Source organism: Dermacentor silvarum, chromosome 3 (genome assembly GCF_013339745.2).
Source record: "Dermacentor silvarum isolate Dsil-2018 chromosome 3, BIME_Dsil_1.4, whole genome shotgun sequence".
Lineage (NCBI taxonomy): Eukaryota > Metazoa > Arthropoda > Arachnida > Ixodida > Ixodidae > Dermacentor > Dermacentor silvarum.
In genome coordinates this window covers 112,983,405-113,011,038 of record NC_051156.1, presented here as the reverse complement: position 1 = coordinate 113,011,038, position 27,634 = coordinate 112,983,405, and the positions used below count along the sequence as shown (strand labels likewise).

At 46.6% G+C, this 27,634-nt stretch overlaps 1 protein-coding gene across 1 annotated transcript in view; it reads right to left on the bottom strand.

Moving 5' to 3' along the window:
* Window positions 1–717: 717 nt before the first annotated feature.
* The window catches only part of LOC119444679 (techylectin-5A-like), a 43,410-nt gene continuing 16,493 nt past the window's right edge, over window positions 718–27,634 (bottom strand). The window contains exons 4-6 of the mRNA XM_049663541.1: window positions 15,664–15,769; window positions 14,389–14,556; window positions 718–1,032 (exon numbers count right to left, since the gene is read on the bottom strand). Of these exons, the coding sequence (XP_049519498.1) occupies window positions 770–1,032; window positions 14,389–14,556; window positions 15,664–15,769 (537 nt within the window). The 3' untranslated portion in view covers window positions 718–769. The remainder of the gene's footprint in view (window positions 1,033–14,388; window positions 14,557–15,663; window positions 15,770–27,634) is intronic.

Sequence of the window (27,634 nt, the reverse complement as noted above, 5' to 3'; positions counted from 1 at the left end):
GTCGTGCTCATACTATTGTCAGGCTGTCATCATCATTGCGTCGTCTTCATAACGCGCCATCATTCATTCTGTGTCATATTTTTGTCGGGATGCGGTCGTGGTCATTGTATCGTCGTCATTCAAACTTCGTCATCCCACTTTCGTCATGCTGTCGTGGTCAAACAGTCGTCATACTATCCTCATCATGCCGTCGTAGACACGCTCTCGTTTTACTGTCGTAAGCACTTCAAAAAACGTCATCGCATTGTCGTCTTACTGTCATACTAGCTTCGTGATTCCACCGATATCACCCTTTCTCTGTCATTCCAAGGTAATCATACCGTCCTCATTCAATCGTGATTATGCCGCTGTTAAGTTATTGTCGTCATACTATCGTCAGATATTCAATACATCTTTCAGTCAAGCTGTGGATTTAGAAAACAGGAATTTTCAGCTGCTATATTTAACCTAATTTTTATTTCAGGGAAACACATTGCCTCCCGAAAACTCCCTTCTCAAAGACTAATAAAGCCAAGAGTGCATAATTGTTTTCGTTTATTCAACAACCACAAAGCCAGAACCTACAAGCAGACTAGAATCCGTTACGTCACACTAGTCTTCTGCGCTTTCCCATTTCGCTATATTTGCTGCAGCAAGGTAAAAGAAAATAGCTGCTGTAGGTGAGCCGTAGCAAGTGTCAGCTTCTTCCGCGACGAAATACGACTGAAGGACTGTGGTAATAGAGCAGTGGACGTCCTTTAAGACGAGCCGATCAGACAGTGCTGACCAATTAGTGTTTCCCTGCCGGTCGGATCATCATTCGAACGTTTGGATAAGAGTAGTGGTACGGAGTTTCCCGCGTGTTCCAGTCAATGCCGTCGCCCATACTATCGTGCGGCCCGTTAAGATTGAGCCCGTTTAGGTTGCCACCTAGACAATTATCGTACCACCATCCGCCACGGAAGCGGAAAGCGCAATTACCAATGGAGCCGTCATTGTCACGATCGAAGGTTGAGAACTTGTGGCCAGAAGCTAGCCCGATTGCGTTCCAACCTGGAAGAGAGAGTTGTGAAAAGTATTATGATTAACCGGAAGTCACAGTTGAGAGTAATCTGCCTGAATAGCTATACAAATTGTCGTTCGCAGTGTTTACACAATTGACTGTAGTGCGACAAATGTAGATAGAAAGGATGCGTACAAATGCAGGGAGATTAACCATAGATAGTGCCGGTTGGTTTCCGGGCATGGGGGTAGGAATAGAAAGAGAGAGAGAGGAGCACAAACCAAAAGCGTACATCATAGAGCGATAGCGGGTGGCGTTTTTATTGCCTTTTACGAAGTTGCCTGGACGACACAAACCTTTTTAGCGTGAATAAAGTGTTCCGCGTGGACTTTCTTTGGGAGCACTAGCCAAGAACGTCAATTTCTGCTTTTAGACGAGTGACTAAGTGGCGAATTTCCGATAGTATGCTATATACTTCTGCTCGTTAAGTTTCGCCTGTTTAACATGCGTAGTAATGAGCTGACTGATTGTATATTTGATTTTACGCATTCCCAAATTATTTAAAAGTAATGCTGACATTGAAGCAAGCCTTTATAACCCTGGTGCGCTCACAAACCTGTTTTGTGGTTTCACTTCTTTTCAAACATTTTTACTAGTTATCGTCTCATAATAATCGGCTAGCTGTGGATTGCGTCATTTTTGTATGACGTCACACAGACCAAGTGTAGGTGAGCGAAGAGACAAGAACGGGCGAAGTTCCCGTGCAGTGCACTGCTCACACCGTTCGCGTTTAATCAAGGTCAGTTTACACAGTCGCGAATGCGAGGCTGAAATACGGTTTCAAGCCAATAAGCAGTGACATAAGTTATGGTCGTGGGATTTAAACGTGACTACCTCTCGCGGGGAAAACGTCTCCAATAGAAACATTTGAAAAAGTACAGACAATTCCATTGAAATGCGAAATTTCAATCCACAGGCTGCTTGCTTCCATCCACGAATAATTATGAATACGAAACTGTGCTTGAATACGAAATTACGAATACGAAACTATGGTTGAAGTTTGTTCGTGGCGATGAGTGCTGAGATATGCCGAGATTGTATTACCGTATTTAACACTGTAATGTAAAAAAACTATGTTATGCTTAGCCATAAAACGTAATGGCCATATATGTATAGTGTTAATCTTATAAGATTTCATCAGTAAGTTTACCTTGTAACTGAATTTTTACTAAATATTCTGTTTTAGCGATGTCTTCAGTACCAGAGAAACACTACTAGTGGCACACGCGCTGTGCTAGTGAAGATTAAAGTGTGGTTTTGTGTATCATTTCCATGTAATGTTCATTTTATCTTAACAACGAAATAACAGATGTGTGTGGTTACTAATGAGGCACGGAGGCGCTTCGTTCAAAATCTGGGTCAACCCATTGCTTCGAATGAATTCAAAACTCTCAAGGCCCGCCACTGTATGTGTGCCGTTATACAATGAGGTCTTTAAATACAATAGGGAGTGTTCTTGTTAGATTGTGACGCGATGTTGTGGCGAATGTTCTCTCTTACTACGCTTCATTTGTATTGTGTGCTCAATAGAAGCGATATCATAGTGATGTGATGTGAGCTGGCGCAGTAGACTAATTGGTGCTACAACCCTCGAACGGTAAATGTTGACTTTTTTCCGCCAAAAAGTTGGCCCCGCGAAATGTAGATAGCGTTGCGTGCCTCCACAAGCCGCCATTGCAGGTCGTATGGGCTTCTTTGGCACCTTCGCTGCCTCTTTAACCGCGTTTGTTGCTCCAGCCTTCAAAGCATCCACGCTTGCGCACTGTTTTCTGCAATATTAATGCGATCGCAATAATAAATATATGCTCGAGGCATATTTTCGCCTTCGTTGTCGACGTAGTCGTCGGCATCGTCGTGTTGTTCCGTATAAATTCCAAGGGTGATAACACCGTCGTCAAGCGCCGTATGATTATGTGTGAGTGAAAGCGGGCGAGGGTAGCCGACGATCGCGGCTCCATCTCGCCGCCCAGGGGAGGAAATCTGGGATGAAGAGCACCGTCTTCCGCCGCGCTAAAGGTACCGGTGCAAGGGAAGGAGGGGGACGGCGTTGTACACCGGCGGCAGCTGCGTGTCATCCGCGGCGGCACATGGTGGCGTATATTGATAGCGATCTGCGTTGGGGGCAGAGTCTAGATGCGCCAACGGTTCATATCCAAGGTCGATCTATATAGGCCGCGAAGCTTCGGATGAAAAGCGATTCAGAACCAATTGTCACCGACATCAGCAAGGGTGGTTATGGGAGCAGCGAGTGAAGCGCGACTATGTTGGGAGGGAATAAACACTGGGAAAGAAAAAGCGTTTTTAATTAAAGCGAGACGCAGTTAGATTCATTCAACGAAAATAAAATTCATAATCCATGTTATATACGCATGGCGAGAAAAGAAGATACAACTCTATTTTACTCGATAATTATCAATAAATACCTTTTTTCAGCGCCCACCGTGAGAGCGCCCATCGATAGCGGCGGGCGTTGAGGCCGCTATCACTTGCAATGCAGCTCTTGGAGTGCGTGGAAAGGCGCGCTCGTAACGTTCATCTGTTACAATACGCCCCTCTCACATGTTGTGTTGTTTTGTATGTCGACGTTTGTCTGAATTAGGTGACGCGGGTAGTTTTATTGTTTCTTAACCTGTGCAGTCAAAAGTAGTGAGTTGCGACCGTCAGATACTTGTTTACTTTAGTTGTTTTCGTGCGACATCGCTGGCCGACGGGCTTGGCGTCCGACGAAATAACGAGCACTCTACGCAATCTACGCCCAAAGCGTTCGTCGGCCTCCAAAGAAAGTATGTTCTGTGCACCGATGCGATTTCGACACCCGTACGGCTGACCTTTTCCTGCAGCGCTTTCCGCGCTGAAAGCTCGGAACGCCCATCAAGTCGAATGGCGGGGCATTTGAATATACAGGTCTAATGGCAGGCCTCCGAAAACAAATTTCGCACCTATGAGAACAAAATGACGCCACTTCTCTTTTTAACGGATATGACGTCAAATAATTTTTTTTCCGCCGGAAGTGTTCCCTCCTCGCACAGATGGCACTAAGCCCCATGAACCGCCGATTAGCCGCCATGTTTTGAACGTATGGGCTTCTATGGAAGCTTTGATACCAGGTGTATTTACCCTGTCATACGTTTGTGCGTGATATACGATCGCTTCTCAGTTTGCGTTGAAGTGATGGACGAAGGTCGCTTCGCTCAATGCTGCCGCTGCCACGAGTCCTCAAGCCAGTGTTTTGGCAGCGACTCAGGTCACCGAGTGTGATTTGTTATTGTGTGGATGTGTCCACTGATAGCATGCGTGTTAATTCAGTTATTAACTGAATGTTTACATATTTATACAGCCGATAAAACTACTATCATTACTTCATATAGCTGTTTACAAATTTGTTTTCGTAAGCGATGCTTCGCCTTTGGGGAGACAAATGGCATTTTTTCAACTGGTGATGGTTACCAAAAACGTTATTCAAGCCGAAAATTCACTGATGCATCATGAAAGGCGGGGAAGGTCTTGTGACTTGCTATTTGGAATCGACAGTTTGTTTAATTCGCTTCTTTTTCCAAGCGGGAACATTTCGAGGCGCAACGCCACGAATATAAGCCCACAAACTATCCTGTACACCGCAGGTATTAGTGCAAACATGCAGTCGTCAGCGGAGGAAACCCAATTCGTGCACGCCATTCGTGTGTGGCACGTTTCCTCATGCAACAAGGCCTACCACAGCAAGCAATGTTAAATCACTCATGCTGCACAGAAATTTATGCACGCCTGCCACTGCGATTCCATTACTGCTGAATGGAGTAGACCAACATTGCGTGAATAATACATACGAGGACACGCGCTGGGCCAGTAGTATTTCGTTGACTGAAGATACCGCACAGAACGCGCGCGCGCATAAGCACATGTGAGCACGCAGCTGGCCGCCTTGACAACCACGACATGGACAAGACGGAGACCATTTGCAATCACATGGCCGATAGTTTGCTTTCGAGCACAGCACTTTCTCGAGAGTCGAACTACGGGATAGTATACAGTATGCTTCATGACTCTATATTACCAGCACGTAAAACGAGCGACGTAAGAAAAGGCGTGCGTTGTGTATGTCTACCATTTCAAATACGTAGTTCGGTTTACGTGTGGTGATCAGAAGGAGCACCCGCTTCTGCCTCGCGTTCCGTTTGGTTAGCGGAAAGCGCCGAGGTTGTCTGGGCGGCAGAGGTAATACCTAAATACGTCACCGTCACGATCGTTTTACGGCGAAACTGCTACACTTTAGATGGTCGAAATGTGCTCACCCCCCCCAAACAAAGAGAAAACAAACCGCAGCCAGAAAAGGGGTTTGCGCTCGAGTTACCGCGTTGAAGATTTGTTTTCTCAAATCTTCCAATTACCATCCGAAGCCATCGTCTCCGTTGGTTGTGTGTAACTACTGGGTTGTGTGTAAGACGTGCTTTCCGAATTTTCTCCCACAATTCACTTTGGTCAATGAAATGTGTTCAATAACGCACTTGCGCCAGGTTGAAGGGCCCAAAACAAGCGGTAACAGGAAGGCTTTGTGTTTGAGTTACTGTGCGACAGAATTATGTTTTCTTATAAATTCGAATTATCATGCGATGCATGTCTGCAGGAATGTGTATGAGTCGTCAATTACGATTTTTTTTCAGGCACGTTAGAAATTCAATTACAACAATAAAGCACTTGCGCTGGGTCTGCAAAATGAGGATTTATGCTGTGCTAACGGTATCGCCATCTAGAGACGGCGGCCACTCAGACAGACCTCAAACGGCAGATGGAAAAGGGCTTTTTCTTTCAGTTTCCGCGTTACCAGATTTATGTTTTCTCGTATATTTGTATAACAATCCGAAGCTATAATGTCTGCAGCTTGTATGTAGGTCGCACTGACGCATTGACCTTTTAAACAATGATTTAGTTCAATAAAGCAATTGCGCTCGCCGGATGACCTAGCATAATGAGGATGTATACAACATTTCGGCACACGCGCGTGCTCGAGTGGCTTACTTCGCTTGTGGTGGTTGTGCTTGCTTTACGACGGCTAACGTCAGTTGGGGTGGTCGTACTTATCTAACGTCCACACTAGCTTCCCTGAACATCCACTTTGATAGGGTGCAATAGTGGCGGATTTTTTTCGTCCCCTTCTGCTGCTTTTCTCACTTAAGCTTGCAGGCAAGGGAATAGGATATAGCACTTTCACTAGATCGGAAATACGTGATAGTAGGTGGTTCCCAATTTTCTATTACCATCACGAGGTACATCAACGATGAATCAAGCAAACTAGCCTAGACCAAATAGTGTTTTGCACGCACGGAGTGTCTACCACAACCGGTAGAGGTTTCAGTTCGACTAAGGGTGCAGGCACAAGGACTCTGTGGTTCTCCCGTTAGCTGCAACACTGACCGCCCCAAGAAGATCAACTTTGTTGAGTGCATTAAGACACCACCTATGTGTTTGAAAGATCAGCGCAATGTAGTCTGGTAAAGTACTGCCGGAAAGAGCAGTATTATGAAGCGGAAAACCACGTGACTACAAAACGAGTGCACGCAATAAAGCTTTGTGTGTGCAAACTATGGTGGCGGCTATATAGCCAGATAGAGCACGTGTCCGAGAGCGCTTAGTGGCCCTTTCACTAAACGACGGGCTTGTTTAGGTCCAAGAGCTAAATTATATCAGCTGAATAAGATGGATAAAATACAAGTAGTTGTGCAGGAAGATATGGCATCACAACATTAACCTCAAATCAAAGCACTGATAATCCCAGATTGAAAGTCATTTTAGGAGTCCAGAAGGTTGTAGCATCAATGTACAGCGACCGCGTAAAGCAGACGACTGCTGAATCACCGGAAAAGCCAAGTTATGCATCTGCACTGAAGAGACTTTAACAGCGTCATGACGAAACACGGCCAGAGGACTTATGACGAGGTATTGCGCTCGCCCTTTATGGCTCTGCGATTACACATTTCGAGGATGCCGTCGAGCTCGAGGAATGACATGCTAAGAAGCAGTGATTGCTCCGGAGTCAGTGATGCTAAGCTCCAGTCATTCTTACAGCGCCTATCAGCGTGAATAGTGGTCCTAGGCAGCAATCTGCTTCGTCTCGTCAAAAAAGTGTTCTTTCTGATGCAGCAACAGTAAGTGGGCCTTACTTGTCATCGACGAGAGCTCTCGTTGTTTAATCATTCTTGGAGTACTGCGTGAGCTTCTGCGGCTATCTATCTGTCTGTCTATTTATTTATCCATCTATCTATATATCTATCTATCGAACCGTTAACGCCCCCCGCCCCCCCCCCCCCCAGTTCTACCAGGGTCACTGGGTAGGCAGTGGTCGAATGGGGGGCGAATCAGCTGCTGTGCTGACAGCACAGGTTTCGAAACCAGCCATCAGACAAACGTGGTTCACAGAGTATCTACTAATGTCTCCATATGTGCCGGTTTTCAACGAAGCACTTATACGCCGACATGCATCAGTGAGTACGCGGGCCTTGGTAGGTATCGCTGTACAAATAAATTCTTCGACGCCGGCTTGGTAACCAAGCATGTGCCACTGAAAATGTGCCGCTCCACAACGACAAAAAAAAAAAAAAAGAAATGCAGCAGAACGCGCCCCGCGCATCTCGTGTTTAGCATTGAATCTATATAGCGGCAGAACGCATTGTCACCGTCTAAAGGAGTTGCCTATAAGCCGTCAACTGCAGCGGGACTCCTCTTTCGCGCTTCCCTTAAAACACTCGGCGCCACTTAGTGACGGCACAGCGAAGCCTACGCGTTGCCTCCGAAATGCACGGCGTGACGGTGCATGCGAACGATGAGATACGCGGAATGCGGCAGCCGGGCTCCTCTCTAGGATGTCTTTCTGGGCACGCGGTATCATACGGTAATATGTGCAAAGTAAAACTGGCAAAATCAAAGGAATGATTCATGCTGCTGTCCGTGTACCTTCGAGGTAGACAGTACGTTAACGCCGTGTATGAGACATATGATCCAGACATTGTAGTCGTATATACTGACCTGAGAACATTTGCGTGCATTGATGAATAGGAGCCACTTACGCCTGCCATTGCGTCACAGTTATCGAAAAGATCGTCGCTGTGTCACAACAGCAGGTCGCCGATAGATAACGGACCGATTTCCTATGAACAATATATGTGCAATGTGCCGACACCGCAGCGAAGACTGCACCTGGAGTCCAAAAAGCATTGGCCAACTAGCGCATGCGCTGGAAAACCCATCATGCTACAACAGGGCTTCAGCCTCGCACTTTTTTCTGGACACGCTACGCCATCTTGTGGGGCTAGCGAGAAGTCCGTACGTGGCCTCCAAGATGAGAAGTGAGGCGCACCGGTACCTGCGAACGCTGAGAATTGTTCCCCTGCTGGCCTCATACCCAGGCACACATAACAGTGCCCTAAGTTGGTGACAGGTTCTTTGAATAGCGTTGATAACCAGTGGATTGACGGCGCAACTCGTTAAACAATGACGTGAAATACGCTCATTGGAAAGCGGTGCATACCCAGTGTCGTAGGCACCAAAACCGGAAGTAGTGGAGTCTACGCGAACTTCTGAAACTAAATTTAAACTGCTCGCTATTTGATGGAATGAACGCTGCAGCCACTGTAGCATCCGCATTGTAAGCTGTTGAAGGAGTGATTTTACCACGGCGGTAACGAAAGGCGATCTTTGAAAGCCGCCAACTCGGCTTCTTCTGAAAGGATTGAAATGCGTTTTACTGCAAAATATTTCAAAAATTGGGTTCTTTTATGTGACGTGCCCTGTGTGACATCGATGAAAAGTCTCCCCTTAAAGACACTTGATCAAGCGCTGTTTACATTTGAACGATAAATGTGTAGTAAAGGTATATCACGGGAGAGGAAAACGCCAAATTCTACAACATGATAAAATACTAATGTAAAAAGAACTATGAAATTATTGATACAAAATTATAGAAACAGTAAGATGAATGTTTTGGACGACTCTGTGGATATATTTTGACGTCATCTTTTTTTCATAAAGACTGGCGAGCACGTTGTTACGTTGAAGTGACGGTGAACAAACCAAGCTCTTGGGAACTGTGAATCAAATACCTAAGTTTTTATTTGGCGAACCAGTGAAATATGGTCCCCGTTAGAAAGTGAAAGCCATACGCGTGATAAGATGTGCTGGCAATAGCAATTCTCAACATTTAGGCACTCGAAAGGAGCTTATCTTTTTCAGGCGACCTTCCCAGTGCCAATTTTTCGACAGTGAGAGTTCTGCGGGAGTCTCTGGCCGAGTTTTGAACTGGAATGAAGTGCTCTTGACGAGTGGGAGCGCAGGGAAACACGTGGTTGAACGAAACAGGTGCTTCGTGGGAAGTTGGTAAGAAAGATATACGTCAGTCAGATATACGTCAGTCAAGATATGCGTTCGCCAAAGCTGCCTCGCGGCAGCTTTGGAGAACGTTGGCGAGCGTTGTTGGGCTTTGGCCGCACTTTAAGCTTTGGCTTAGTTCACACTTGGGAAGCGAAAAGAGAGCGAAAAGTGGAAAGCTTGTGGAACTTAGTTTGCGTACATGCCCAAAATGTTCACATTTGTTTTGTCATCGCTGCAGCGGCCTTCGCCAAATCTACCTGCTGTACTTGCAGCACAATTATCCATATGCAGCACATTTGTGCGTGTGTTGGCGCTGGTCGACCACTAGAACATTTGAAAAAAGTCTGTTCATTCATCGATCCACTGGTCACAAAAAAATTGATTTCGTCGCGTTTTACCCGCACTGAATGTTAACGAGGGATATAGAAGACAAATGAATACCTTTATTCAATTTCAGTTGGTAGTTTGCGCTCCCGTGTGTCACTTCGTGTCCGTTCATTTCAGTGTCTGTTCCATCCCTGTGGCGTCCTACTATACTTAGCGTAAGAAAAAATGAATGCATACCAACTAGCCCAATTCATAGCTCTTCTAAATTTAACCTGTTGTTTTTAGCAGATGCACAACGAGCAGCTGGAGAAGCGCGCGTCCGGGAGGCGGCCGCATTGGATTCGCCTGCGCTGCGAAATTTTCAGATGTGGGGAAATGGCATCGTTTTGCTGCTGCACCTTCTGTTGATCCCCAGTTCTTCGGAAATTTTCACCCCAATCTCGCTCGTGTGGGACCTGTCCTTGCGGAGGTTGTTAGTTTTATCTTACGGCTGGAGGTAATTTTTGATCACGCCGGTTAGCGTAGCCGCGGACATAGGGGTCGCGTTGTTCGATTTACTACCGAAAGCCTAAATGCCTATACGGCTTCCAGTGACCAGGGGCGCGATCTTGTACGCGTTCCAAAATGGAACGGAGGCGGTCCGTTCCATCGAGCCGCACACGATTGGTCAATTTGAACCGGGAGCCGCACACGATTGGTCAATTTGAACCGTGATGATCAAATTGACCAATCGCGTGCGGCTCGATGGAATGGACCGCCTCCGTTCCATTTTGGAACGCGTACAAGATCGCGCCCCAGTAAAGCTGAACGACTTGCCACATTGGCCGTGGCGAGAAAATCATTCCGAGACCAACCGTGCTCCCCATCTGGGGCGCTATAACGTAAAATGATTCCAAACTGTTTTGATTCCAAACTCCTGACTTCAAATTTACGTAACCACCGACGCATGCACAGGGAGATGATCCGCAGCGTTGTCTGAACAACCCAATCAGTCTCTCCTCGTTTACAGGAGGTCACCTTTGTTCGCTTTCAAAACCGATAACATCGTCTACACTCACCGGTTTTTCTTATCTAATTGGCTGACAAGAGGCGAGGAGCACGCTCTAGTGGAGAGGGTTTCGATGGGGCTGAGCCAACACAGTGAAAATAGATAACCGCATGAAAAGGGCGATGACGGCTTCTCCTATTAGTCCGCTTCGCCTTACTTAGCTTGCGGTGGCTGGTGGAAAATCGCGGCGGAGTGCAACATAAGGATAAGAATGCCGCTAAAACGGATCCTCAGCAAGGAAGAGTTGGCAGAGTGATGTCGTATGCATGCCGAAAGGGCTCGATGACGTTTTACTGCCACGCAAAAATGTTTATCATGCGCAAATAAATACATGCTCACCGGCTGATGCGAGTCGCGAGGGCCTGAGCGATCGGCGGGCAGCCATCTTCTATTACTTTCGGAACGGGGCAGTCTGTGGCTATTTAGAAAAATTTTCAGTTTTGTTCGGCATATTAATGCATTTTATTCGCGTACACGCCACTTTGACGTGGTGAGTTTTCGCGGTTTTGTGAGGCCGTGTGACAGGCAGGCGAAGTGGCCGTAGCCAGAAAACATTGGACCAATAGCAAACGGCTAATGCTGAAAGGCGTCGAATCAGGAATCATTGTTTTTCTTTTGTGCGGTTTAATCATGTATAATCAGCGTGTACACGTTATATCAGATGGGGAGCTATCGCGGTTTTCGTGACGTCGCGTGACTGACAGGCGAAGTTGGAAGTGGCCCGAAAATGTTTGGACCAATCGTGGAGGCTGATTGCAGAAATTGGAATCAAAACAGTTTGGAATCATTTTACGTTATAGTGCCCCTGGTTTTAGGCCCGCTTGGGTAGAAAACCGGATGCATTTCTTGGATTTCTTGCCGCTTCCGCCCGCTTCCAGACCAAGTGTGAACTTAGAGCTAATGCCATCAACGAAGAAATTCCTGTTGAAAAGCGCATACGTATATGAGTGGAGAGTTTGCAGCCTTAAGTAATAGCTCTTGCCAGGTACATCTGGATTTGTCTCTAGACCCCCTATTTTATATATAAGCGCATTCGCTCCGCACTCTTGCGCCTAGTAATTTGCCGTCACTTACTGCGCAATGGTTCGAAAGGCGTCAGACGTACTTTTGACTTTTGGACTGCTATGACATCACATTCTTTCAATACGGCGAACTTATACGTGCATATAAAGAAAAGGGTTGCATTGAAATGGATAAATTATTCTTTGCTAATCATTTGCCTTCTTTACTAAGGGAAACATAGCACCGTTATAAATCGCTATCTCTGAAAACTTTTATAACAAACGTAGCATAACGTCATGCTAAAAACAAACGTATCAGTGCTGACATTATTCTTCCCCTATTATATGCGAACTTTCAGCACGTGCACGCTGTTTTGGAGTAAATTTACACGGAAATCAGTATTAATATATTCATAATGTTTTGGTTTCTTAAAACTTCTCTGGATACTGTTGGAATGCTATCGTACATACGTTTTAATATACCAGGAAATGTGAAACTACTGCTCCACAACTCATTTATATAACGGCCACACGTTATTATCATCTGGTTTGGTGAGAACTACCAATTCTATTGTTCCAAATATTTTCATCTTGCTAAGAAATACTACCCGTTTAGTTATCGATACTTCCTTCATGCGCACACGAAGTGTATTTTCGGTCAGCTCAACGTATTGCCGTACGAGACGCGTATAAATCGAGACTTCAGTAGGGCAACATTCCAGTGACTATATTTATTTATTCAAACATGCAGCTCTAACAGAGCTACTGAGCTTTTGGGACATACCGAATAATAAATTGTAAAATGTTGTTAACAACTAATTTAGGCACTTTAGGTGCACGTTAGGATTGTCCTCATGCACAGATATTGCTTCACTACCATTTTCCATCGGGAATGGGAAAAATAATTTTGTAACGTTCGGAATGCTTTAACCGGAGAATTTCTTTGCTAAATGCATATAGTATTATTCAGAAGTGCTAATTATTCTTGTGTATCAAGAGAGTACCTTGATTTGGACGTTACGTAGGTATTTCTTGTTAATTATCAGAACATAGCTGCTTTAGCGAGGAAGTATGGCATGTCGCTTCGTCGATACTTGATGTTATCTCGAAAAAAGCTGCGAGTTCTGCAAGAGTCACGCCCATCGAACTCCCATGATTTTATTTTCTGGGCCCTAGCACATGCACTTGTTTCCAACATTGAAATAAGCTTGATATGTTTTGTAAATACCGGTCGGCAGGCGGTCGTCATGTCAGAAGCGTATTTGTTTTTTGCGAACTCCCCATGATGGACAAAAATAACACTTTAGTCACATTCTATCTCAGCTAACACGAGTATTTCCCCCTAAACTCACACAAAGTAAGAAAAGACATCGTGTTTCAGTTCGTTGCAACCCTAGCATGTCTATATTCAAATATATCGCGGTCGCAAATGCAAGTACATGATTTCGGTTCCCTCTTTTGCTGTCAGTAAGGCCTTCTTTGGGTCTTTAAAACCACGAATTTTAGAGCCTAGTATGCTCTCAACTGACCGAATGACGCATCGAAGGAACCCGTCCGTCGATTCGTCACGTAGAACGATCGCTGTCCAAATACGACTCGCAGCAGCGATCGAATTTACCTTCCTGCTGGATGTCGCTTCAACGCCAATTAAGCGGAAGAACGCAGCGAACACGGAGCTATCAGAGCTCGGCGCACTCTGTCCCCATCGCAGATCGCTTTCAAGATAGGGCCCACGCGGCCGCGCCATACGCAGAAGCAGGGTTTGAGTACGGGCTGGTTGGAATTCCATTGAAAACAAGGCATACAGCGTATACATAGGCAAGTGGACCGCAAAAATAATCAACAGGCAAGAGTCACACGCACCCGCCGCCGGAGTATGATTGGTCACGGTTTATAATGGCTGGAGGCAGATGGATAAAACGCTAATGAGCGATAACGGCTTCTAATGATCGGAACGTCATCGGCGCACCTGGGGCCGCCTGGAGTCGTTTGCTGGCCTCATACAACACACCCTGGACCACCCTCCGCAGCAGATCGTTTCGCCGCAGCACTGCCATTTATGCTGGTCGGATCAATTTTCACAACATTGATAATGACACCGGGCTGCGAGGAGATGAGCTAGTGGCAAAATGCTTACGCATACTTAGACAACTCCCAGTGGAGTTTCTGCGTAAATTTTTATGATGGAAACGATCTCACCCCGGTGGAATGGTGGAACTGATAATAGGCACCCGCGAACGGCAACCGGAGTGTGAGACCTCGCAGTCAGAATCATAAGCCGTGAGAAATATATAAGCGACGCATTCGTATTTCATGTTCGCATTAAAAGGGCTGTGTATTACAACATACAACCGACGTTGTTCTAGTGCACAAGATCATATCGAATGCCAAATTATGAATTTTCGGGAGACATGTGTGCCGCTACATACTTTTATGAAATGCATCCTTGTGCTGTATTTGCGAGGCCAACACAAATTGTAGATGAGCTCCTTGTGGGACGCTATTCAGTTTTTATCTTACCGAAGGGTGAATACGAGATATGAATTAAGAACATAACAATGTATAACCCAAACAAAAGATAGTGCTCAAGCACTTATACTTTGAGGTCTTACCTTTTTTTCCTGTGTAATCTCCCACTTGAAGCCTAAAATATTCTTCTTCACTACCCACTGTGAAATTCTTGTAGTCAAGAGACACAGTTTCTTTCGTACTATTGCTCAGTACAATTCGTAGGACCATCTTCTCATCACCGGATGTGAGAGCGTGGAGTGCATTGTTGCCTGTAAGCGAGAAAAATGTATTCTTAACAAAGGCTTAAACATTAGACTATAGCGTCGCGAACCGGCAAACGTTAACTGGAAACCTGTAACGATTACAGGAACATTTCTACCGAGCAGAAATAATTGCGTATCCTCGAAACGTTCTCTATTCTGATAACCATTTAGACTCATCCAGATTCAGGTAGATTCAGGTAGCTTTCAAATTCCAACATATGACGTCGAGAAATCATGATAGTCCTTCTCAGAACTACTTGTTAATTAAATTTCCGATCCTTTGCCACCGTGGCTCGTCCATATGACTTTGCTATATTGAGCACGAGACGGCGACCTTATTTAGCCGGGCTCAGTCGAACTGCACTTTATGCACCATTTTCTCGTAGCCCCCTTTCTCTTCTCTTCTTGAAATTCATAAATTTGATTGATTTGACTGCTCGAGCTCAATTACGAGAGGTCGCATTCCGATCGTGTTGAAATTACAAAAAATAGAAGAGTGAGAACAAAACGGTTGTGCATTATGCTTTCGGTTCACGTTATGCAAAAACTTACGCCAGGTGTCACATCTAACATCCCTATACATTTACACGCAAGACACACAGATGCTTTTAAGAAACATCCAACCGAATGATTTCAATGAAATTTGTTGTATTTGAGAGAGAAAGTAGAATTCTAGTAACTCTAGGAAGCATACCTTTGACGAAATATGTAAGCCCTTTTTACGAAAAATGTTGATAATGCCTAAGTTTGAAACAACTAGAAGCTTGAAGATTACACGTTCATAACTCTACACGAAAAACACATATATGTAATAGCGTAATGTGGTGCTTTGGAAATTACGCCCTATAATTTTTAACTGGAATGACCATCTTCCTAAAGTTGGGAAAGTTCAGAAAGTTCTTCTCAGGCAATATTAGACGAAACCGTTGCATTCACCCTCGGCCACCTAGTGCACAAATCCCCCTGAATACATGTAGGCCGGCAGACTGTTTACGCTGGACGGGAAAGACAAATAATATGGAATTGTACTTTCCCGAATTGTTTTTATACATGCAATGGTTGTTGAAATAGCACACCGGTGAAAAGTTATTAATTAAAGAGAGCGTGTCGTACCGATCCAGTATTCCTCAGCGGGATTTCCGAATCCGTTGGCGTACTCGGTCCAGTTTCGGTAGAAGTAGTACACAGGATTTCCGTACTGTCCGCGGTGTTGGATAACCTAAAATAAAGAAAAAAACCCTCATGGAAGCCTTGATCGATTTGTTGTACTGCCTTGCCCTTTACGGCAGCGATTGACGGGAAATGTCTGCGTAGAAGATTGAATAATATCTGTGACTGAAGGTACCATATCTCAAAAGAAAAAGTAGGCAACGAAAGCCTCGTTATTATATGGTGTGATTAAATGCAGTTCTGATATGTTGGTATAGGTATATCGCAAGTATTCAGCAATGTATAAATAAACACGTTAGTCTTCCTTGGGCTACCGAAACGAAAAAAAGTTTGTCTGTCCGTCTGTCGCTCGATTCAACCACCCAGCCAAAACCAAGCATGAGGAAAGGTAGCGGAAGGAGAGAAAGGCAGAGAGAGAGAGAGAGCAATAAATAAACAAAATAAACCTTCTTGGCTACACTGCATTCGAACCCGGGTACTCACGTACCGAAGGCGAGCGTCATAACCGCTAGCCTATACACGTTTTTTTTTCTTTATTGTCTCATTTGCAAAATTCACTCATTTATCAACACCCGCGTTCAAATAACTACCACATGAAAAGCATAGTAACATTTACGAACCAGCATGATTGCAATCAGATCAAAATTCTCTTAAAGTTGTCAATGGTTCTAACCTCGACAACCATTCCGGGGGGCATTAATGTGCTTTCTGCACCTCCACGAAGGCGACTAGGCTATACAGTCACGCTTGTAGAGCAGGCATTTATGGGAACCATACGATTGCGGTGTACCAACGATTGTAACAGAACTTGCTATGGGCGAGAGAAAAAGAAAATGAGAGCGATAGAGAGAGAGAGACATTTAAAGAAAGAGAGAGAGAAAGAAACAGAAACAGAGATAGATGGAAAGAGAGAGAAAGAAATGAAAAATGAAACGCGTTAAAAATGGTGTCGAAGAGACGCTACGCGTTAAAAACAAGCCGACTGAAGACGCGGCTCTGTAGCCCGCTTTGAGTCTACAGTAATAAAATGTCCCAACAGATGTCACGAGAGCAGAGCGAACGCTGTTTTAGGTTCTGTTCGTATCGGCCTTTTGTAGGTACGTGCTTCGGAAGGTTCGGTAATAGCATTTGAGAACGCCAAGTGCAACATATGGCGAAAAGGGCGGGGAGGTGAGCAGGGTGCAGGGGGGGGGGGGTCTCTCAAGGTAGACGAGGGGACTGATGAGAATGGCAGGGAAACTGAGCCAATCGACAGACACTGTGATGTCGATGCTAGGCTCAAGAAAATGGAGGATGTCCAGATTGAGCTTGTGAATCGGATCGCAGAGCTGCGAAATGAACTCAATATGGAACGTGATGCACAGAAGGCAGTGGAAGAAAGACTCCATGCAGCCGAGGGAAAATTGAGCAGGACCGACATTACGAACGAAAATGGTAGTGACGATGAAACACCGGCTCCCAGCGAGGCAGGACTGGAAGTGCCCACAACGCACATAGAATGCGTGGACCATGCGAGAACATGCTGGAAGGAGGGTCACCTACAGTGATGCTGCAGCGAAGGGAAAGCAGGAACGCAGAGGTGAGTGCCCTGTGTCGCATCCGAATCGCGCGGACAAGGAGGACAAAGGAAAGCAGGGAGAGACCTCGTCAGCAGGGGAGAGTGAAAAGGTCATAATCACGAGTGACTGAAATCCGTTGAGGTGCTCAGCGGCAATTGTGGAGCGGGTGAACGGCGACAAACAAGTGGGGGTAGGGACGTTTCCAGGGATGACATTGGCCGATGCCATGGAGCGAGATAGAGAAAAGCGCGTGGAGAATGCGCAGGCACACAACCTTGTAATAGTATAGGGCGGCCTAAATGACGTGCTGAGCAGGAAAGGGGCGGGAATAGCCCAGCGTTTGGCAAAGGGTGTAGACGACTTACGCGAGGTGTCTCCACGGGTGCAGATTGTGATATGCACTGTGCCGGAGGTACCTGTACGTGACATTCACGTACAAGGAGCAGTTGCGGCCACTAATAAGGCGATTTGGCAAGTGAGCCGAGAGAAAGGTTTGGTGGTTGTGGAAGTCAACAGGGAAGTGAGAAGGTACGGTGGCTTTCAAAGAGACGGAATCCACTTCGATCACAGGCTTGGTCGTGAAGTGGGCTGGCGACTCGCTGTTCGTGCAATTGCTTTTTTGGGTGGCCCACAGGCGCTAAGGAGGCCAGGGTAAGTAGAAATGAAGAAGGTCCTCTAGGGGAACCTCTGACTAACAGCACCGGTAGCAAGAGAAAAACGAGGAAGAAAAGAGCTCGCTGTGCAATAGGTTATATAAACATGCAGGGCGGTAGAAGAAAACTGGTTAGAGATTGAGGAGCAGTTAAATAGTGAACAAATAGGTGTGTACGCGTTTTGGACCGAATTGGAAAGAAAGGAAGGGGGAGTTGGAATACTCATACATCAGGGGGCCAAGTGGGGAGGAGTAAATTCAAAGTGTCAAGAGCATCTTTGGCTATCTGGCACAGTCAGTGGAAAGAAAGCTTGGCGGGGAGTGACGTATTTATGGACAGGGAAAAATTGCAAAGAAAAGAATCAGGAGTTAGTGAAATGCCTAAGTGCGGATATTAAGAGTTTTAGGATGGAAGGGGAAATTATCCTGTTGGGTGACATGAATGCCCACATACAGGATCTAGACGGTTATACCGAAAACAACGGGAGGTTAATGCTAGATCTCGTTATCGTGAAGCCTCGTTATCGTGAACACGGGGCCAAAATGTGATGGCCAGATCACATGGGAAGGTGGAAATAGACAATCGGCCATCGATTACTGTCTGGTGACAGAAGGAATTTATGATAAGTTGAAAGAAATGGTCATTGACGAGGAAGGGGATAGCAGCATAGGTAGTGACCAAAAACGCATCCATTTTAAAATGGGATATGTACTTGGGAAAGAGAGCAAGGAACGAAGAATGACCAGTATGAGCGCAATTTGACGAGCTTTCTCTGCGTGTAATGTAAGTTCCTTGGCGTCGGAAGTAAGTGATGCGTCGGTGTCGTGAGGGAGCATAGCGTCTAGCGTGGTCTGGACCTCGCGCCCGTAGACAAGACGGAACGGTGTGAACCGTGTGGTTTCTTGAATGGTAGTGCTCTACGCGAATGTAACGTATGTCAGGACTTTATCTCATGTTCTATGCTGGATGTATACATACATAGACAGCATGCCAGCAATGGTTTCGTTTAGTTGTTCCGTGAGTGCGTTGGTCTGCGGATGATAATTAGTAGTCTTGCGATGCTGCGTGCAGCTCAGCTTGAATATGTCCTCTATCAGTTGGGCTGTAAAGGCAGTTCCTCTGTTGGTTATGACATGCGATGGGGCACTATGTCTATGATCCATAAACAACTGAGCAACTTCGTAGGCCATGGCACGTTGTACAGCTTTCGTCTCGGCGAAACCTGTTAGATAGTCGGTGGCGACTATAATCCACTTGTTTCCGCTGGCTCACAAGGGAAAGGGGCCAGAAGATACACGCCGATTTGATCAAATGCCATGTATCTTGCGCCGTCTTCGTCAATGTCATTATTGCAAATTTCGAGTGGAGCGCGCGACAACGTGTCCGTATCTTCGTGTTTGCGGCCCGATTCGTAGACGATGGTAACATCGAACTCCTGCAGATGGAGACTCCATTGGTCCAGTCACCCCGACGGGCTTCGTAAGTTGGCTAACAAACACAAGGAATACTGGTCTATACCCACGTTGAAAAGGCGACTGTCGCAGAAATGAGACGAGACAGCTGCGTTGGGTGCGAACGAAATAAAGATTCTTCCGTTTCTTTTGTCTTTATTGCTTTGTTTAGCGCCCGCACCTTTGGAGCCCACCGTCTTCTTCTCTCTTGTCTTGTCCTCTGCCATGAGTTTCAATAGCTTCCGGCCGCAAAAAGATTTCTTCTCATCAGTGGAAGCAACCTTCCGGTGTGTAAAGGTGTTGTACACGTCTCCGAACGAGTCTTCCTTTGGTTTTTAAGAGACAGGAGCGCGGCTTTCCGTCAACTCCAGAATATACGTCAATGACCTTAGCCAGGTTCCAGAAGGACATAGGAGTGCGTGCACCGATCAAAATGATATCTCCTTGGTTCACTGTCATATCTGGCTTTGTTGCATTACACTGCTCTCTCAGTTCTTTCAGATATTCCTTGTACCATCTTTTCCACCAATCTTCCGTGATTTTTTTGCTTATTTATCCACACTTCTTCTATGCGGACCTTTTTTTCACCTTCGGTACTGTCTTTGATACTATGCTTTCCACCTATTATATCAGCCGGCACAATAGGCAGGGGCTCATCCGGTTTGCTGCATACATAGGTCAACGGCCTGTTTTTAAGGACAGCTTCAACTTCAATTGTTATTCTTTGCATCTCTCCGCTTGATAACAGTCTTTTTCCAATAATTGTCCTCATTGTTGATTTCATGCTTCGTGCCATCCTTTCATAAAAGCCTCCCCACCAAGGCGCTTGTTTGGCGATGTACTTCCATTTGATTTGATCTGCTTGGCTTGCTCTTTTGGAGACTTCTTCCTGTAGTTCTTTAATCATCCGATTGTTGTCTTTGTTGGCCTTCTTGAGCTCCTTGCGTTGTCACTGTAAATGGTGCAACAAAGCCCTCGTATCGCTGTAAATCTTCGGAATGCATGTAAGAATGCTTCCGTTGTGTTGTCCACAACTTGGAGATGTACAGCTTGTGTAGTAGCACATACAAATATTGCAACATACCGTGTTGCAGTGCCTTTCATCGCGACTTTTATAAGCAACGGACCCGCGAAATCCACACCAATCACTTCAAATTGTTGTCGCTCGTTGACTCTGTCAGCAGGAAGTGGGGCTGTTTCTTGTTGCAGACGTCTGGCGTCAAATCGTTGGCACTTTAAACGGTTTCTTAGTTTCTCTCTCTTGGTTTCTTTGTGAGGGCCCTTTATGCCTAGTGTTTCAATATCCCCGAAATGTCTGACTGCTTAGAGTTATCCACGTTGACGTTAAGTGCCATTACGCTTGACTCCTCCATTATTGTTGCTGATATCTTAGCTTGACCTTGTGCTGTCCAGCCGAATATGGTTTCTGCTGCTGTCAACCTTTCTTCTAGTCTTGAGATCCCACCTGTCATTACTTGCCAATAATGGTGTGATCGAATAAGTATTCCAATTTCCATTCATGATTTGCTTCTACATGAACTGTCAGCCAGCTTGAATCCGTCCTCTTCATACTTCCCTTGCAGTGAAATAGGCAGGAACGGTAATCTTTCCTTTGAAATTATATCTACCTCGAGTGCTTCCAATACCACTTCTTCACTAGTGTAGGCACTTTTCAGTCTAACTTCAAACGAATTCATGACACTTTCATTTTTACCTCCTCCGAATGAGCCTATCGTGAGTGTTTGTTCCCTTTAATTTTACAGCCACGTTTCTCAGATAGGCTTGTCATTAGGAATGATCTTTGGCTGCCAGTATCCAGCAGAACACGACAATAACATGACGGCTTTCTACCTTTTGCTAATGAAACTGCAGTCTGCAGAAAAAAAAACTTGAGATGTTCATCAACTGGCAAGTAGACGTTTTCTCTTCTTCATTTTCACTTTTACCAGGAGTAGATGCTGTACACTGCGCTGTCAGTTCTTTGCTTCAGCACGTAGATGTCGCATGCCATTTTCAACATATCTTGCACCTAATGTTTGCCTTACATACTTTAGCAGTATGGGGAGGCCTGGTAGAGCGGAAACATCTGCTTGCCTCTTTGAGCTTCATTTTCTTGTTTTCATAAGGCACCTTTTTCCTACAATGACCGGTATAATGAGTCGTATTCCCGAAAAATATGCCAAACTTTGCAGTGGTGCTTTGAAAATTAGCAATTCGTGTCTGCTTCTTACTCTCAGTTCTGTTGCCGCAGCTTTCTTTCCTTTTTGTGGACAATTCATCTCTGTACTCTACTTGATCTTCTATGTACTTCATCAAGCACCTAAGGATATCTTCTTGACGAGAAGCCACATTCTGATCTTGAGATGAAGATCTGCTGATCACTTCTCTTTGTTTTAACTGTAATCCAATGTACATATCAAGTGGCTTGGCTCTTTTCAGGATCGGAAGCAACATCGATGCCTAGTACCCGCTCTTCAATTCTAATGATTCCAGTCCACGTATATGCACTTGCACCTTTTGTGACAGCTTTATTAAACCGTCATGGTCATTGCAGCTTGCCACAGTGTTCAAGTTAGTTAGTCCTTTCATATGCATTTCTACCAGCACGTCACCTTTCCCGTACCGCTGCTTGAGTAGATGAATGGTTTCCCATAGTTACTGTCGGAAAACTGTAGTCATTCCACGGCAGCTGAGCTTTTCCGGTTAGTGATGACCGAAGGTACGTAAATTTCTTATTTTCATTCAAGTCGGTTCCTTCATGTACAGCTGTTTGAAATTGCGCGAAAATCTCTGCCATTTCATTTTATTCCCGTCAAACTTCATTATTTCTACCTTTGGTAACATCACTATTGTTTCTTGCTTTGACTGCCTAGCTTCGCCATTAAAGTTGAGTTGCTCCCTCGCTGTTTCCCGTACTTCTTGCCAAAAAAGGTACGCATTGATGCTGTGCAGAGCACTTATTATCTTTAACTCCTACTCAGTGGTTTTTCTCAAACTCCGAGTCAGCTGTTTCGGGTGTTTCGAATTGCTCCATCTGCTCGTCCGCTTTCTTTAGCGAGTCTGCAATACATTTAGTCTGGCTGCTATCATCAGCGACATCGCTGTGGGATCCTGATTCTCCTCCAGTTTCCTTTAAGCATCGCTGACTGGGTTTATTTGCATCCTCAGCGTTTTTCGCTTCTTCAAAATCAGTTCATTGTTCATCTTGATTAGCTGAGGAAACTGCTGGTCGCTTACATGTTGTAGCGGTGAGACGTCATCCGAGTCTTGGTCGCCCTCTGTGTCCGTGCCGCTCCTTGCCGTCGATGTCTCGTCTCGCTGCCGTTGGTTCGCTCCCGGGCCTCCTCTTCGTCCGTCTTCGGGTACGACCACGCCAGCGTCAAAAACGCGCGTTTTTTGCCGCTAGCGTGGCCGTACCCTTCTGTGGCCAGTCCGTTGTTCTGGTAGTCCGTGGCCTGGTCACGGCATGATGTCGCAGAAGCGAGACGAGACCACTGCGTTCGATGCGAACGAAGTCAAGATTCTTCCTTTTCTTTTCTCTTTATGGCTTTCTTTAGCGCGCGCGTCTTTGCAGCCCGCCATCTTCTCCTTTCCCATCTTGTCCGCTCCTATGAGTTTCAATAGCGACCATAGAGATAAGGCCGAACTTTCATGATAGGGCTCACAGAACTGCTTGACACTCTGTCTCGGTGGTGGAGTAGTTGATTTCGGGGCGTGAAAGGGTGCGACCGGCGTCAGCAATCACTCGCTCAGCGCCTTCCTGGTGCTGAGCGAGTACAGCGCCAAGACCGATGTTCTTGCGTTCGTATGCACCTCGGGCTCAGCGTCCTCGTCAAAGTGAGCGAGGACGGGTAATTCCTGCAGATGCTGCCCTAACTCGGTGAAAGCTGCGTCTTGCTCATCCGTCCAAACGAAGGTTGTGTCTTCTGGCGTAAGGCGTATGAGTGGTTCGGCGATCCGGGAGAAATAAGCGATGAAGCGACGATAGTACGCACACAGACCGAGAAAGTGGTATACTGCTTTCTCCTCACGAGCAGTTGGAAGAGCAGCAACAGAAGATGTTTTGTCTGGGTCAGGCTGGACGCCGTCGGCTCTCACGACATGCCAGAGAAACGTCAGCTCTTCGTAACCGCAGGGACACTTTTTCTGGCTTTAGCGTGAGATTGGAGGAGCAGAGCGCCTCAAGTACCGCCTCTAGACGGTGCAGATGTTCTTCGGAGGTCGCCGCGAACACGACGACGTCATCTAGGTATACTAAACAACTGTGCCACTTCAGACCCATCAGAACAGTGTCCATCATTCTGTAGAATGTGACCGGTGCAGAGCACAGGCCGAATGGGAGCACTTTAAGTTCGTACACTCCATCCGGGGTAACAAAGGCAGTTTTTTTCGCGTCTCGTTCATAAACTTCGATATGCCAATATCAATGCTCAAATCTATAGATGAAACATAGCTGGTTCACCGCAGTCGAGCTAACGAATCATCGATCGGTGGAAGCGGATAAGCATCTTTTTTGTGACGCCATTCAACTTTCTATATTCAACGCAGAACCGAAGCGTTCCGTCATTTTTTTGACGAGGACCACCGGCGACGACAAAGGGCTTTAGGATGGTTGTATGACGTCATCGTGAAGCATTTCTTTCACTTGTGCGTCATTCGCGTTGCGGTATTTCGATGATACGCGATAAAGCAGTTGTCGTATGGGGCGAGAATCGTCATACGTGATTATTCGGTGTCTCGTGATGGGCATCTGGCGTACCTTAGAAGAAGATACGAAGCACACCTTGAACCGAAGTAGCAGTTCGCGCAGCGCTTCCTGCTTTTCCTCCGACAGGTCTTAATTGATGTCAATTTTGTTGAGTGTATGGCCAAGGCTGTCCAATGTCATAGACACAAAGCATTCAGCACCGTCTGCTACGGGCTCAGCAAAAACGATAGTAGTACGACGAAATAGAAGGCGATGTTCCTCGCTGAAATTAGTCACGAGAAGCGCAGAACGTCCAGCTCCAAGCATAATGAAACTGCCGGCTGCACATACACCATGATTCAGCATAAGAGAGAAATTGCCCTCTGCAACAGCTTCGCCGTCACACAGATCATCGCACACGACCACTACCATGAGACGTGCGCATGGTGGTAAAGTTATACCTGACCGTATATCGGTAAAGTTATATCGGCCTAACCTGAAGCGTGTTACGTAGACAATTGTCGTGGCTGTTCGCTGCTATTTCTGTCGAAAAAGTCACTGTGCGCTCCCGGAGGGCAATAATGGCACCATACTATCGCAGAAATCGACATCCAAGATGAGGTCCCGAGAACTATTACGGAGTATAAGGCAGCTGGCTGGAAACGTAGACCCACGAATTTGTACTTTGGCCGGTCGCATGCCCAACGGTGTTACAATATGCTTGCCAGCGGTATGAATTTGCGGTTACAGACCAAGGAATGATGACATTTCTACGTTTCGTCATTTTTTTGCGCACAAGAGTGAGAAGTCGGCACCCGTGTTCAATAATGCACTAAAGTGGAGGCCGTCGAGCACAACATGTATGTCTCGCGAGAGTCCGTCGCTGAGTTCGGCTGCTGTCATCGTTGAATCGTGTTGAATAGACCATGCTCGCTTAGATGGGAGGTCTTCGGAAGGACAATTATCTGCAGCCTTGCCCTCGAAGTTCGCTGTTCTTAGTTTTCCCAGCGAGTGCTTGGCGATCGTCCCTGCGCTGCCATTGGAGAGCTTCTAGGAGCTGGCGAAGATCGCCTAGGGGGCGGCGAGCGCGACTGCCACCGCGGGAAGAGTGGCATACTCTGCTGGTTTAAGTATTCTTCACTCGCCCTAGGCCTTTCACCATATCTGGGCTTTGGTGTATCCGCATCAAGACCCTGTAGTCCAAGGTGGCAGTATGGGCACTCGCGGTATATGAGGCCGGCTTCTACACGGTGATGGCACAGATGCCTTCTGTCCGGGGTACGCCAGACGTCAGATTTCCTTTGGAGCGAACGCTGATCCTCCATACGTTGGACCGGTTACCGGTTGCCCTGATGGGAGCGGCGGGACGTATGACGTGGCGTAAGACGTGGCGGGGACGAAATGAGTCGAGGCAGGGACTGGGACTCGCCCCAAAACTTCCGAATACGATGTCTGCTGCAGCTGTGCTGTCACGGGCGGCGTATTGCTGATTGGAACGGGACCTTGGATCGCTTGCTGCACTTCATTTCTCACGAGGGTGGAAATGGAACCCAGTGTGGGCTGAGGCAGGCAGCTGAGCCGCTGAAGCTCATCAAGCCCCACGGGGTGGATAAGGTCTCGGAAAACGTGCGCGTTTCGAAAGGCCATCATGTCCGTCAGTGCAGTAGCGTTCGCTTGCCTGTCATTCTGAGCTGAGCGCTGGTCCGCAGACACATTAGCGTTTAATAGACAGCTGAGCGCTGCTGAACCACCTTCTCGATCATGGTGTCATCGGTCAGGAATTCAGCGACGGTCTTCGGCAGGCGTCGAACAAGGCCAGCAAGTAGCTGTTATTTAACTCCCCGAAATAAATGGCGCCGTTTCTTTTCCTCTGACATGGTTGAGTCCACCAGACGAAAGAGGTGCGTCATATCCTCGACGTACGATGTCACGCTCTCATTTGGCAGATTATTGCGGGATTGGAGCGCCCGTTCGGCTCGTTTGCGGCAATCAGCATTGGTGTAGGTCTGCAGCAAGGTATGGCGAAACTCGAGCCACGATTTTATGAGGCCTTATAAGTTCTTTTACCAAGTGTGAGCACCGTCATCCAAGCTGAAGTAGACGTTTCTCAACTTCGCCGCATTGCTCCATTCATTTATCTCGGCAACGCGCTCAAAGTGGGCTAACCAGTCTTCTACATAATCAAAGATATCTCCTGTGAACCCTTTGGGCACTCGTAGATTCAGCAGCAGGTACTGAAATGCCATTGTGGCCGTACCTTGCATAATGGTCGGTAGAGACGTCGAAGTTCCTTCCATACCGGTCCGTGGTGGCATTGATGTTGTTTCGGAGAGATGATCAAGCTCAGTAGGCAATCCTCCGATTCTCCTGATGGACTGGTGGACAAGTGTGTTCACTTGTATAAGGCTGGTACTCCTGCTACCAAGAGGGGTTTGTGGCATCGGATGAACCATGCCAAGTACCTCCACCAGTTTTGTCACGAAAAGACAATTGAAGATGTACGCGGCGTCGGCGAGACAGACAACTGGAAAAGATGGCGTGCAATAACTGAAGCCAGCATCCTCAGCCTCTACTTGTTCAACGCCCGCATCTTGCAAAGCGTGCGTCCCTGTCACAACTTCTTTCTCAGTGTTGGCTCGTTACACCTATCAGTATATATATATATATATATATATATATATATATATATATATTGTAATAGAAAGAAAGAGGCAGAGACAGCACCGCTTCCTGGGCCGGATCTTCTATTATCTGCGTCGTCCTCGTCTTCCCATCGTTCGCCCCCTAGCGCCCGGTGTCCGAGCACCCGAACCCAATGGCATCTCTTTATCTTCACACTCGGCCACGCTGAAAGTTTCCGGCATGGCTTGCAAACGCGGCACCTGTCATCGAGGCAACCTGTTCAGTGTGTGAACTAGTCATTGTTGAGCCGTCCAGCGCTCAACCAGCAACCAGGGGGGGGGGGGGGGGGAGCGCTGTCTCAGTTTGACGCGCAATGGCGCAACCACCGACGGATGCGAAGGTGTTCGTCAAACGCTCGAGCTGGTGATTCAGCTTGGCGATGGCTTGGACGAGATCACCGGTAGAGTCCTGCCCGAGAGCCAACGAGGAGGCTTGGACGCCGTCCCCGGATGGTGCGGTGGGTGCTTGCGACGGTGGTAAAGTGGCGGGCTCTATGCCTGAGCAAGCGTGTACGGATCTCCTGGGCACGAGGGACCCGGCACGCCGAAGAACCGTGCGAGTAAACACTTAAGGCCGGAACGCCTTCAAGCAGGTGCATTGTAGACTGCGCCTGCGCCGTTACAAAGGAAACAAGGAGACGAAGACAGCACCCGTTCCTGAGCCGGCTGTTGACGATGATTATGGTTATGTCCTCAGCACATGGCTCCTACTGTTGTATTATGTGCTTCGTCCTCGTCGTCTCATCGTTCGCCCCCTAGCGCCTGGTGTCCGAGCGCCCGAGCCCAAGTGCATCTCTTCATCTTTCCAATATATATATATATATATATATATATATATATATATATTCATTAACAGCTAGTCTTCTTACTTAAGCACTTAAAC